The sequence below is a fragment of the Teleopsis dalmanni genome, chromosome 1 (genome assembly GCF_002237135.1).
Source record: "Teleopsis dalmanni isolate 2A chromosome 1, ASM223713v2, whole genome shotgun sequence".
Classification (NCBI taxonomy): Eukaryota; Metazoa; Arthropoda; class Insecta; order Diptera; family Diopsidae; genus Teleopsis; species Teleopsis dalmanni.
Window position 1 is genome coordinate 180,159,679 of NC_051846.1, and position 15,439 is coordinate 180,175,117.

At 30.4% G+C, this 15,439-nt stretch overlaps 1 protein-coding gene across 1 annotated transcript in view; it reads right to left on the bottom strand.

Moving 5' to 3' along the window:
* The window catches only part of LOC119666819 (myosin-G heavy chain-like), a 377,427-nt gene extending 363,972 nt beyond the window's left edge, over positions 1–13,455 (bottom strand). The window contains exon 1 of the mRNA XM_038076100.1: positions 12,949–13,455. Coding sequence (XP_037932028.1) covers positions 12,949–12,977 — 29 coding nt within the window. The 5' untranslated portion in view covers positions 12,978–13,455. The remainder of the gene's footprint in view (positions 1–12,948) is intronic.
* Between the last annotated feature and the right edge of the window lie 1,984 nt (positions 13,456–15,439).

The following is a 15,439-nucleotide window of genomic DNA, read 5'->3' on the forward strand; positions in this document are numbered from 1 at the left end:
TTTAGAGTGGATAGTAATAATCTCAATGAGATTGTTTATTGTAAATATCAAATAATTATTATTTATTATATATTATAGGAAAGCCATACGAAATAAGTATAAATATTCGGTTCATATTAGACGAGGATCACTATTTATATTTTGAGCCTAATAATGAAAAAATACTAACTTGTCGTTGAAAATTGTTTAATTATTTCTCGAAGTATTCTCCTTTATGATTAACACACTTTTGCATGCGTTTGAACCATTTGTCGAAGCATTTTTTCCAATCTTCTTCAGACACCTCCAAAACATGGTTTCTAAATGCCGACAAAAATCGTTGTAAACGCAATTTATTCTTGATGTTCGGGAACAAGACGAAGACATTAGGTGCCAAATCAGGACTATGTGGCGAATGACTCATCAAATCGATTTTTTAAATTTTCAAATAGGTGGTTGTTAGACAAGATGTGTGAGTACTCATATTGTCTTGATTAAGAATGATCCGACGGTGCTTGTTTGTTTTTCGTATTTCACAAAGTCTTCCAGTTGTATAAAAAAGTTTTTATAAATATAGGTTTAGGTATAAATCTATACAGCCTTTTTTTAATTTTTTTCTAAAACCTGAAATTTTTTCAATCTTCTATCTATTTATAGTTTTTATCTATATTTTTGAGGATCAAAAAATTTTTTTGGGTGGTTTATTAGGGTGGCTCACGTTATAAGGGGGAAAATTAAAAAAGAAGTTTTGAATGAGCGCACCCCCTAGGAATATGCCATTGACCAAAAAAATGATATTCCCAAAGTTTTGGAGCAATAGGATTAAAAATGACGTTGCGCCATTCGAGCAAAGTTGGGTTTTCAGGACAAAAAACAGTAATTTTTCAATTCAAGGTCATTTTTTATCTTTGTTACTTGTTTCAACTTATTAATATATACTCATTTGATAGATAATTAAAATATCTTTTTAATAAGATACTGATGAGCAAAATCGGTTAAAAACTATGCGCAAAACACAATAATTAGTTCAGCGACTGTGCTCTGTTTTCTATTTCATACTTTTTAGCTGGCATGCACAATTACGTAATAGGTATATGCTACGATTTAGTTAATTATTTATAAAAAATTATAATTTCAATAAAACTTTTTTTTTCAGTAATTAATACATTGTGTTTATTATGTTTTATGACATAAATCTGACTATGTGAAGGATAATTTTTATGATAATGTTTGACTACTTGCAGAACATATTGTTTTTCCTCTTCATATTTTGTCAAAATCGAATTATAATCCATCATAAGCCTAATTCCTCTTTCAATCATTTATCATATAAAGTCTGGCACAGAATTCAAGTTCATCTCTATAATCTTGCGTCTCCATCCATGGCGATGGATCGAAACTGATAAAACTATTAGATAGGCAAAAACGATCAAAAAAATTTGTTATCTCTTCGGTCACGAAATCAATAAGGTTCTTTGAGGAAAATAACTTCATTAGTGGGTTCCCACTCTGTATCTAACCAGAGATAGATAGCTGGAATCTTGGATCTGTGATCGGTAACTCTACAGTTACTATCTACGCAGATGGCTCAAAGATGGAAGGCGGTACGGGAGCAGGTATCTTCTCGAAAGATATGCAGATAAGACAGTGCTACCGAATCCCTGCTACTTACAGCGTCTTTCACGGCGAGATATATGCTATCGAAAAAGATGTCAACATTAAACAACAAAGTACAATTCGTCCTTCGAATATCACGATTTTTGTAGATAGGCCGCACTGAAAACAATTGAATCTAAATTCCAAGATACTCGCATCACTGATGAGCATCCAACATCATAAGGTCTCTCTTTGTTGGACATAGTACATTTCGAATACTTGGACATAGCAATATTGAAAGGAATGAACTAGCAGATAAGATGGCCTAGCAGATGAGATGGCCAGAAGAGGTTCTGAATTGCATACAGGAGAGGCCGACCTCTCAATACATACACCGATATGTAAACTGTTTAGGATAATAGAGGGAATCAATACGGTGACTAACAATTTATAAACTAACCGCGAAGACTGTAAGGTCGCTAGAATCTTAAGGCCTAAGTTGGACAAAAATAAAACGAAAAGCCTTCAAGGTTTGAGCAAACCTGCAGTTCGTGTGCAGGGGCACTGTGCCATTGCGCCTATGCTCCAACGGTGGCGAGTTCCAACAAGTGGATTATACAGGAGTTGCCAAGATGAAGAGGAGGTAAAATCTATCAACCACTTCCTGTGTCTCTGTCCAGGACTTCAAACAAGCCTACTTTAATGTCTTGGGGATCCTTATTTTACTGGCTTGGAAGAGATAACGAAAGCAAACTTATCGAATCTCCTCAACTTCATCTGGAAAACCAAATGGTTTTACAAGGATAACAAAGGTTAGCAACTCGCATCTCCTGGTAAAATTTTTTAAGGGCATCCCAATGGGCAATATATGTCTCCGAGTAGAAGTGCTGACAACTGTTAGCACGTGCCTTCCGAACATAACCTAACCTAGTGTGGGTTAAAATGTTCACACATATGCTCACTATAAAAATGTATATATCTCGTACAAATCATCCGAGTTATATGTAAATTGATCTCTTAAAAGAAATATTTTTAGTAAGTACATGATTTTCGCCATCCATCGAGAATCTTAGATGGCACCTGGGCGTCATACCTACAACTACAAAATATGTATAGCATAGCGATCCGAAACCTTGCATTTGTCAAGGGGGGAAACTAAACTAGGAGTGATAAATTGAATCGTTCTGTCTGCGTTATCCCAATTTTGTTGAACTGTGTCTAAAGATTCAGCTTCCATTTTGAGACAAATTTCTTCATCGAATTTATTCAAATTAAAATCAATGCAATTTTTAGCCGCTCTTGCTTCGTTTGCTAAAAGGATATTAACTTCAGTCATACTCCCTGTACGACCATTTTCTCTTTGCTTACTAAAAAATTATTGTTTTGACTACTTTTTCAATTCTACTTAAATATCTATATAAATTATTAAATAGAAATGTATTATTTTTATTTTTTATTTATGTTTCTTCCGTTTCTTGTAAACATTTGCGATAGCATTGTGCATGCCAGCTAAAAGGTATGAAATAGAAAACAGAACACAGTCGCTCAACTAATTATTGTGTTTTGCGCATAGTTTTTAACCGATTTTGCTCATCAGTATCTTATTAAAAAGATATTTTAATTATCTATCAAATGAGTATATATTAATAAGTGTTGAAACAAGTAACAAAGATAAAAAATGACCTTGAATTGAAAAATTACTGTTTTTTGTCCTGAAAACCCAACTTTGCTCGAGTGGCGCAACGTCATTTTTAATCCTATTGCTCCAAAACTTTGGGAATATCATTTTTTTGGTCAATGGCATATTCCTAGGGGGTGCGCTCATTAAAAATAGCATTTTAGTTTTTCTGAGCCACCCTAGTTGGTTTACTATGAGTTTTGAATTACAGCAAAAATATGATTTTCCACCTCCGCGACATGAATACGAAGTTTGTTAAATTTCAATATTTTAAGCAACTTTTTTCACTATACGCCGATATAGCTGAATTCTCAAGATATCATATAATTAACCCTAATACATAAAAAACCTTAATAATATGTAGACGTTACATATACAAGTTGCGTTAAATAGCATGTAAATCAATTTTTTTTAACTCACCTGATTTTTTTTAAAAGTCTACTTTATCAAATTAATGGCTCTTAAAAAACAAAACAGTCAAATTTTGGTCAATACCAATATAGAATCAGCTACTGACTAAATGACATCAGTATTTGACTTCGAAAGTAGAATTTCCAGAAAAAACTAGACGGTGCAATAGAGAATTGTAATGAAATGTAATGAAATGTTGTGCCTCATAATAACCATCGAATAACATTAGGCCTCTCTCTGCAGGATGGTTGGGTATAAAAAAATAATTAATAATTAGGGGGTAGTGTTATTGCACCGGTGGTATATTCCGTCAAATGGACTCTTGACGGAAATGCAAGAAATGCAACGGTGAAGATGTGATAGAACCCATCAGTCATTTCTATGTCTTTGTTCAAAATCACAGAGGAAGTGACTTCAGTATTCTGGAACTCTTCTCTCAGATCTAGCAGAGATCACATAATACGATTTGTTAGATCTACTAAATCCGATTTGGTAGACTAAATAATTTAACAAGAACAGTACCAGGATATAACAACAGTTAGTGTAACTGGCCTCTCACAGGTAATTTTAAGGTCATCACAATTGGCAATAGATGCCCTCTCAACCTTACCTAACCTATTCTAAGCCAATTGTTTATAACTTCTTGAAAAGTTTAGATGAATTGTGGTTTGTAGCTTTCGTCATACTATATATTATTGATTTTAGTATAAAATAATGTTTTACATACTTCTTTGTGATGCCTCCCAATGATGAATTTTAAAAAATTCAATTATTCCTCCAAAAAGATTAGTCAGCCAGTTATATACTTATCTCTTTTCGGTTGGGAAACTCATCTATATTACCTTTCTCATAAATAATTTCATGTACTTATATATTTGAATTTGTAAAGTTTATAAATAGCAACACTTCATAGCCACCATTATAACAGAGTTAACAAAATATTGTTTATAATATTGAACTTAACAAAATCTCTATTGTCCCATACAATACTTTTGTAGTGGAGATTCTGTAGGATGATATACGGGATATTTGCATTATTGCTATGTTGGATCTTTTAATCTTTGTCAGCACAAGTTTTATGGATATATACTACACAAGCTTAACACAAAATTAATATAATTAATAATATATGTTAAAAAATATTTACATCAAAAAATTAATCATTTGACATATTATCGCAATGTTAAATCTGCAACTGTAAGTACGTAGATAAGATTAAGATATAACTTTCTCATAATATTAATTAAATATATGCGTGCAGTGCTTTTACTTTAAACTTTATTGTTGTAATTATTTTACATATCTTAAAATTTTTCAATGTAATTTATTAAATTCTAAATTAATTCCTACATATCAGGGTTATGCACTTATTACATTTCTAACAGCTCTAACAGTGCTAACAGAGCTAATTATTTAGCCTTGTTCTCGTAAAAACTGTAATAAATTTAATAATAAAAAGTATACTTGATTGCATGCAATATGCAAATTAAAAAAAAAAATATAAAATAAAAGTAACAAAAACAAAAAAAAATAGAATTAAATGAAATTAACTTCAACCTGGCAATAAAATTGTAAATAAATAAATTAATAAGCCTGGCTATAAACTAAACTTTTTATGCGATTATACTTGATATTTTTATACTATAAAATATATAATTTATTTTTACGAGTTCATAACGATTTTAAAATTTTATATATTGTTTTGGAAATTGACACAAATAAATATAAAATACTACTTTAGTTTTATATAGACTTTATATGTTTAAAAAAAATGAAAATGTTTAGTATAAAATTGAAAAATATTGCAAAATAATCACAGAGACTACAAAACAATGCATTTCAAACTTTGGTTACTATAAAACATACATAATATAAATATATATATACATGACAGTACATATATATATGTACATTGTATAAAATTTATATACTTTTATATTTTTGTATTGTAGTTTTTCCATATATAAATAAAATGTATAGTTTTATATTTAGTAATGCCATCAACTCCAAAGAAGCTTAAAATTGAAATCCTCTTTATGTTAAGATTAAACCAGATTGGTTTTTCACATTTAATAATTTTTTGCACTTCATTGAAAATGGTGAATGGTAAAATCACAAAAAATAATATACAAAATATTTTTTAATCGTAACACGTTTGAAATGAAATAAATATGAAATGATTTTTTTACTTGGAAAAAAAATGAAAATGAAAATCAACGTTTCAAATAGTAAAATTCACAATGTATGATGTGTACTAGGATTCATACAAAATATTTCTTTTTAACTGCCACTCCCAAATGTGAAAACTGAACAGTTTTGACCAAATTGAATTGTGTTAACATTGCTAATGCAACTGAAAAATAGAAAAACAGAAAAATTCAATAGAAAAATACCAAAGAAATCGCTACTTTGTGTGGAAATTGAAAACGTTTAAAGGCGAAAGAGTTTAACGCTAAAATCGAATCGATTAGTTATGCTTGTGAGTTGAACACTAAAAAGCATTTCTTAAAGAATATTTTTTATTTTTTTATTTTTTAAAAATTTCAATGAAATAAATGAAAAGAAACTGTTTGTCATTTTGCTGGAAATGCGTAAACACATTGCAATAATGCAATAAACTTTAAAAAGCAACCCAAAGCCGAGCACAATTGGTGACAATTGCACAAACTGCATTCAGAGCTCATTCAGAAGTTTAAGCACATTTTCAAGAATATGAAGTACTCCCAGGAATGTGCATATTTATGCACCAAGCGCAAAACTCACAACTCACAACTTACAGAGCCAAATACCGCAAAACACTAGCGACAAGTCACACAAACCGTGACTCCTTTGGGCATTGAATGCAAATACTACAGCTTGTGTGCAGAGTTTTATTATGTGGAACTGCCACTTATTAATAGTTAACTTAATTGTTATTTATGAACAAGAAATATTTCGAAATGAATTTCAAACCAACAAATACTCATGCCTTTTGATGGATGGACCTTAATAAAGCATTGCAGTTAGTAAGCGAGTGGGATGCTAACCAGATATATTTAACATACAAAACGTATGTTACACACACATGAACTTAACAGATCAAGTTTTCTGTTGTCGCATTCTGTTGTCGCGCGTTCTGTTGTTGATTGGAATACAAAGCCATTAAAGAACATATAAATTTATTTCCTGTTGAGTCGCAAATTATTCTAAATATTTTTAATATTGATTGAATTACCAATATTTAAATATACGCACAGGGTTTGCCAGATAAACTGTATTATAATATAATATTAGCATTTCAATTCTTTCGACTTGTACACGTATCAGTAGTTATATGTTGACATATATCTAACTGATCTTCTTTTTGAAGCACAAAATGAATATCACAATTTCATTAAATTCTTTAAAATTAATAAAAGTTCATCATAAAATCTGTTAAAGATCCATTTAACTTTACTTTTCACTAAAAAAACTGTATAAACCGTATGTAAACCAATGAAAAAGTGTAGTTAACATTTTTATATATATGACAGATGCTCATAAACATAGAATTAATTTTATACTCGTATGTAAGTTCACTTTCGAACTGTAATAAGGTCCAAAAAATAAGTGTAGGCACTTAAATATTGCAATAGATCAAATTAGATTAGATTATGAATTATGCAGCTCTTTGAGTTGAAAAAACACAATTCTTAAACCAGAATTATATGTTTATGTATGCATAACATATATGTCTATGTATATATAACAAAATTTATACTGTATAATATGTATAAGCATATACAATCATTGATCATAAGAATGAGAACTTAGCCTATCTCGTAAATGAAACCAATTTAGCTTATCTTGAGCCAGGTATCTTAGTTCATTAATCTTTTTTTTTTTGTTTATTTTTATAAAGTTTGCTTTGTTTGGATAGGATTCCAGACAAGGGCACAGTTTGCTAGATTTTGCTGGTCATTTCAAGTGTATGTCCTAGGCACCTGCACTTCTATCTATTAATATTATTTATTAACACCCGTTTGAACAGTAAACTTCTTGATTTCATATTAGTGATACGTCTGAGACATATGTTGACGAAGCATTGTAGTTGTTGTTTTAAAGTGTTGATCATGTGTCAGATTTCGCTACCATACAATAATACCGTCTTGACGCTGGCATTAAAAATTTTCAGTTCGATTGCTTTTTTTTTGTTTGAATAGAGTCATATGTATAAATTTTACTGATTGAAATATTATAAAATTTTATAAATCATCAATAATATGATTGGTACCCAATTATGGTGACCTTAAAGGCTCATTTATGCTTATTGTAATGTCGAATAAATATCCAAGCGTATGATACAATTTTGAATAATATCACCCAAAAATCTAATTAGGCCTTTTGTATTTGTGTGCAAATTGCGAAGAGTTTAAAACCATCTGAAGTCTTTAACAAAACTTTGAGGATACTTAACACTTGAAGCTAGACTGTGATACCGATCCAAAAATCATTTTAGATCCTTTATATTGCCATACAAGACTCGAAGGTTTAAAAACTATTTGAAGCTTTTAAGAAACCTTACGAGTAAGAGTAACTCTTATTCGTACTCCCAGGAGTGTGTAAAGAAACGTCCTGAATTCGACTAATATTCTTTAAAAGGTATTTTACTAACATGTTTAATCTTTGTTCGCATAGTGATAAGTCAGCTCTGACACACATTTTTTCATTCTTAATGAAAAAATCTTCCAACAGTGACATACCTGCATTCTCACTATATGTTTGACTTCTTTACGAGGCATTTTAGTGAGATAACGTGATTTTTCTAATTTAAGAAGTATCAACTAACGTAAAGATATCTGTATATTGTTGATTCTTCCCTTTTTTTACTAAGTAGCTAAATACAGAACAAACTGTTTAATGCGTTACAAAAGGGTTAAATATTATATTTGTACGTACAACGACAATGACGAGGCATTGAAAATAAACATTGTCCTCATCTCTCACAGAGATGTGGCAAATGCCAGTCCTCTGGTATACAAATGTATGTTTAAACTTCATATGCTAACAAGCTAACAAAGTTAACAAATGATAAAATCTTTAACTATTTTGTAACAATTTTAAAAACTTTATTTTTTTTTGTTACAACTACGATGTGAATATGTTTTTACTATTGTAATTACATTTAATTTATTGTATGTGCTTATGTTTACGCATATTTACTTAATGAGAATAAAGTAAATTATGATTGTTAACAACAAAGGAAAGTAGTTCCAGTTTGAAGCACTTGTTCGAGATCCATGAGCTTCAACTACGCACCAACTTGTACTTTCTTACATTCGTATTTATGTATTTGGGTTTTATGGTTTATAATTAGGTCACATCTTTGGTTTATTACATTGCTGCAAGAATTAAGTATTCTGTTTAAAATTTCAAACTGAAAAAATAAAGTTTTTCTCCAGAATCGGAATCAGAATCAGAATGGTTTGTATTTTTGTACTTTTGTGTATTTGTGTACAATTTGTACGGCGAAGTCCAACTTTTTGACTTGATTCATTTTTGCGCCGCACGAGCAGCAAACCATTAAAAATTACAAACCACACCACAATTTGAAGTTTGGAAAATGTGAAAAAATCACGAATTCATTTAAAATTCCAAACACACTCATTTTCAAGCAACATAAAATAAATAAAAATGGACTGAAGACAGAAGTGAATGATATACAAAAATATAAAAATGTAGTAAGTTAAATAAACTCGTACTTGTGTACTTCGGAACGTGTAAAACTTATAAAAATTCAAAAAAAAAAAAATAAAAAATACTAAACAATTCATTTACTTATATATGTATATATGAAATATACCTATATGTGTATAACTGGAAACGCAAAAATATTTTATAATTCAAGAAAATTCAAATCAAAGACAAGAATTACAAAATTACAACTTACAAATTGCACACAGCGAATAGCAAATAGCATATAGCAAAAGGGGAAAGCACGCAAGATACTTGCAACAAAATCCATACAACAAAAACTGAACATACCGCAATAAAAATGAGCTGTGCTATCGAGCAGCACGTGAAATTGTTTAGTGCTACCAAAAAAAAAAAAAAGAAAATACTTTAAATATAATCCACCTACGAATCCGCTTACGAATTTAATATACGAAATCTAATAAAAATATAGCAAGAGCTTAAAATCAATTTTTATTAGATTTATGAAATTATTTCGTTTAGTACAAAAAGTAATAAAACAATAACAAATTCACCATTAAACAACCACAAAAATACCAGAACATAACGCTGCAGTAAATCGTAAAATTTTCATGCTACATCAAAATTATAAAAATGTATAGAGTACTGGGAACTGAGATTGTCGAAACGTTAAAACTTTTCAATAATAAAAATAAGCATCAATATACTGTGAAAACTCTCGTAACGAACACCCCTTTTGAGAGGACAGCGATATTCTTTTGGGTGTACAATTTATAACTAAAACATTGATTTTATCATTATTTCGAAGAACTTAACTCTTTTTGATTACACATTCAACTTAAATGAATAAAAGTTACTTGATGCTGAATCGATACTCAGAATAATTTTCACTGTATCTAGCGTTCTACACACTTTAGTTGCAAAAAAGAGTTTTTACAATTGGAATAATTGCAGATAAATTTTATTATTTACTAACATTTACCAGTAAGGAATAATATATAAAATACATCCACATTAAAAAGTAAATGCATTATTTGCTACTTATTTTATATATAGCATTTATAAATTCTCTATATTATAAAAATCATCAAAATGTAACTCTTAATAAAGTTTGGTTAGATTAGGTTGGAGAGGCAGGCTTGCATATTAAAACCTACTTGAGCACAACTAGGTATTGGGAATTGCGATATCACACATTAAAGAGTTGCGACACCACCATCACAGTTAAAAAAGTTGCTTACACACCAGTATAAGGGAACCACTAAAACATATATAGAGACCAAAGCAGTCATTGTCTAAAAACCTCGGAAAAAGCAGGCATCACTTTCTTATTTAAGTAAAATTGAACCAATCTGATAAATCAATAAACTTGGCTATGCCACTAATTTTGAAGATGACAGGTTAATCAGGGTATTAGAAAAAGATCAAATTGAGAAAAACGTAATAAATCTTCTTCTAGTCAAAAAAAGCTATATGATAAAATAAAGTTTCTTCCTCTTCTGCAGCGCTACAGTCATGACAAAAGCCATTAAGAGATAGACTAAGCATTAATCCAAGTCTCCTTCAAACGTTGTGGCCAGTCAGTGCTTTAATTAAAACAGCTGACTGAATGGTTTGTTGTCTAAATTAGATTACGAACCTTATAATATAAATATATTACACTCTCGCCCGAATTAGTTTTCGAGTAATTCTAATTTCTGAAACATTATTTTTGTTTGATAATTTATTGCTATAAACAATAAAAGAAGTGAAAAATTAATTTAAATAAAAATTTTTTTATATAATTAAGTTATAGTTTTGCATATTCTAATTCGTTATATTTGTTTTTTTCGACTAATATCTGAAAAAACGATTTAATTACTTAGATAAAAAAGATTGATCGTACTTTTAAGAGGAAACAACTTATTAGTTTTGTACTATTTCATAATGTATTTAATGTTTTCGTCTCAGAAAAAAATAAGATCAGTTTGGCGATTCCCATACTTTTCCATATGCATAGGTTTAGCAAAACTAAGCCTTTTCACTATTAAAGTCTACGAACTAACGAACCGGGTGGACATCCTAAACATAGATCTTCAAAAAATAATCTATTTCATCAAACGAGAATGTTGAATTTAAAACTGAGATTTTCATCAAATGATTTTGATGTTCGATGGACAAAACTTGCCATAGTAAGGCAGAGCGAAAAACCCCACTCTCTTCACAAATAAGCCCTTCTCCGCTAACTGCATGCATTCATCTTTGACTTTTATAAATTTAGCTTGGTAAATACTAATCCCATCTGCCCTCCTCTCTGCCCTTGATTATTAAAATTGGGTTTGCATCCGCTGAAAACGGCTGCAATCTTCCACAATTATTTCTAAGAGGTGATTTTTGTGGGTTCATGTCTCACACTGCGTCTTTTTCCACTTACTGCAAAAAATGAATAGGCAGAGCAGTGTCGCACAGTACATAAGAACAGAGAATTTGTAGGAACAAAAGGGCGTCTATACGCTACTGAGACGGTGATTACTCATTTCTTTTACTGATCACCATTGTACGTGAAAGTACTCAAAAAAATAAAAAAAGAAAAATCATCCGAAACTAAAACTTCCAGTCTAAATTTTAGAGATTTTCTTTTTTTCTTTTTTACAGCCAGGAACACATCTGAGGAAGCACCAGATTGGGCTAAACTGTCAGCTTTCTTATTGCATTCGATGTTCCAATGTCCAGAAACCCTGGTAAGGGTGATGTGAGTCAACCAATTTAAATCATCGATTGTCTTTCTACATTCTTTTACTATCTTTAATTTTGTTGTGAAGGATTCAATGGCTTTGATTGCTACCTGGCTGTGAATGAAATGGCAACATTACATCTCTACTTGATGTGACTTGCAATTCGCCGACATGCTTTTCTAATTACTAAGATTTCAGCCTGAAAAAGCGTGGCTTCATTAGGAGAGAAGAGAATTGCTTATAATTTCAGTTGGCGCGAAGATGCCTGCTCCTGCTTCGTAGTTCATTTTCGAGCCATCCTTATAGATTGACATATTCTAGTTTCTGGACTTTTCTAGGAGTTCCAAATTTTAAGCGTTTAAATTCTCAAAAAGTATACTTAATATTAATTTGTAAGTGATAAGATAAATATATTACATTGGTTTGAATATATTGGTCAAAATATAAAGGTTTTCATTTTCGTTGAACGGTAATTCACATAGTGTAGCAGAATTGTGCCGCACAATGGGTTGGAACGTGTTTATATTGCATAAGAATTAAAGTTAATCTTTACAGACCGTTTTTTATTTCCAAACCAAAGTGAAGTAAAACCAAGCAGGTTAAAACTTAATATTGGCACATACTAAAATTATGTAAAAATGCCACTAAAATTTATTAACGTTTGTTTCGGATGGTAGATGGCATTAAGCAAAAATTAAAACAAAACATACAAGTAGTTTTAGCCATAAAACAAACAAACAAACAAACAAAAAAAATTAAGGCAGTTGAACAATTGAGCAAAACGGCAACTGGCTGAATTGCTGCCAGCCGTGTGCAGCCTATTTAACTAATTCATAAGATAGTCGTACTAGTACTCGTATTCGTACTAGTTCTGCGATACAAATTTCAGATACTTACACTGTACTACACAATTGTGTTGAATTCATTGCTGTCGCTTGTTGTTGTTGTTGTTTGCTGTCTGCTACGTTTGTTGTTTGTTTGTTATTGTTTGTTTTTGTTTTTGTTTTTATTTTTTTATGTTTTGTGTGTTTTTTTGTACTTTTTATATTTTATTTAAGCCACGGATGAATTTTTAATTTCTATGGCAGTTTTTTTCTCGCCTCCTTTCTCTTTTACGATATTATTTCTTTTCACATTATCTACTTTAAATGAAATTGTTAAAAACGTTACGTATACGAATTTTCTTGCTATTGTTGCTGCCACTTAATTGAAATTTAACACACAAAAAAAAAAAAATTTATTAACATTTCAAAAAGAGCAGCAGAAGATACAAAAAGATACAAAAATGGCAAAAGGCGCACGTTCGCAAGGCTTAAAAGTCAAATGTGCAATGCATAGCATTTTAACCGTGGCTTAAAAGCGAACTTGAGCGCCGTACGAATTTTCAATACAAAATTTTTTATCTTGAAATTCTTCCTCTTTTTTATTTTTGTTGTTGTTTTTTTTTTTTTAATTTTTTTATACAATTTAATTTATTATTTTGTTTTCAATGTTTTTTCGGGTGTATTTTTTGTGAAGTTGGTAGCGCTTTTCGCGCTGCTTTAAATTGGGATTTTGTTTATTGTTGTTTTATATTCACGTAGATATGCACACACTTTGCACACTTTGCTCACTTTGCACACTTTGCTCACTTTGCACACTTTGCGCAACTGAAAATAGTTAACAGTCTCGCATACACTGAAAAACAATCGCACATGTTGTTATTTTTATAGATTGTTGCTGCTTTCTGCCTTTTTGGTCATTTGTCGTTAACCAGTTTGCACATATTTTTTTATGCTTTAACAGTAATAATAATAATAATATAAATTTAAATTTAAATACAATAATAAAAATATATTTGTGGTGAAAAAAAAAACTGGCTTCAATGAACTTTAACTTTTGTTAAGCAAATTTTTTATATTATTTCTGCGCAATAGCATAATTTATGCTCCATTCTTATACACTTCTTCAGTAGGCAGATATTCTTAATATCTATTTAGTATGCTAAAGTTAACACTAACAAAAATATTGTCTTTTCACCAAAAATATTGTAAACGAAATTTATGCTCAATTTACAGCTCAATCGTTGGCATTCAGATATTTACAGGCTTAAGAACACACATATATTATAAACTTATAAGTTCTTTATTGGGTTGATGTGCCGTTATGTAGTTTAATATTTTAATTTATTGACGCCTTATAAATATTTTTATAAAAATTTTAACAAAAAAATATGTATATTAAAAATTTGTAGAACTTTATACAGCTTTAATCTGACCATAAAAAACAACTCTATTAACCTTTTGTCATGATTGATTGTTGAATTTTGCCTTTTTCATCTTTTTTGATATTATTTATATTATATTTTTTTTTTGTTTTTTCTTTTTTTTGGTATTTTATTATTAATATTTCCAAAATCAAAAGAAACACGTTACGGTTTCGTAATACGCTTAAGCATAAAAAGCGCCCAGAGTTAGGTAAACCGTTGATTCTGTAAGTTGACTGTCATTTCAGCAAAGAAAACAGAACGCCGCTAGTGTCCGACAACTATTCGAATTACACGTTCGACATTCACTTAAAGTATCTGCCACTTACTACACCTGTTATTGTCGAACGAAAAGCCGCACAAAACCATTCCGTACAATGTCTCATTTGCAACTAAACACATTGAGCCAGGCTTATGGAGCGAAAATATCTTGACTTCAAGAGCAAAGCAAGCAAAGCAAGCAACAAGCCAAAACAAAACAGTCTCAAACTTGACTCACACCACATCAAAACCATCAAAACATGCTTAAAGCAACAACACAGTTGGTTTAAGTCGTGTTGTTATTCACTAAAGCAAACAATAATAATGAGCAACATAGTTGGCTTAAAAAAATAACGAGCAAAGCGAAGCAATACAATTTCTTTGAGCCAAGTTTTGCCTCAAGTTAACAGCGAATAATTGAGATTCGTCTTGCTTCGATCTTTTTTAAATTGCTGTGAGAGCTTAAATCTTCAGCAAAACTGCTATACAGTAAATATGCTAAGTGCAGAACATACTCGCGCCACATAGTTGAAGCCGTACACATAGCTGCTTTTAATTATGCTTTTAACTTAATAATTAGACTTAATAGAGCAGCTTAAATCGTTGTACGAGAATCAAGTCAAAAGTATCTAAGCTTTACGTTAGTGCAAAAAAGTTTGAAGAGCAAACGATTGCAGCGATTAAGAGAAAATGTTTTAGCACTAACATAATCGTTGTTTAAATATTTGCTTTAACATATCTTGAAGCTATTGCAATTAATTGTTCATTAACTGTAAGCTGAATTCAGAAACTAATTACTACACAAATGGAAACTATTTAAAATGAATTTAGTTCTCATTTAATATTTGTCAATCAGTTACGTTGCGCTTGAAAGATTTGAAG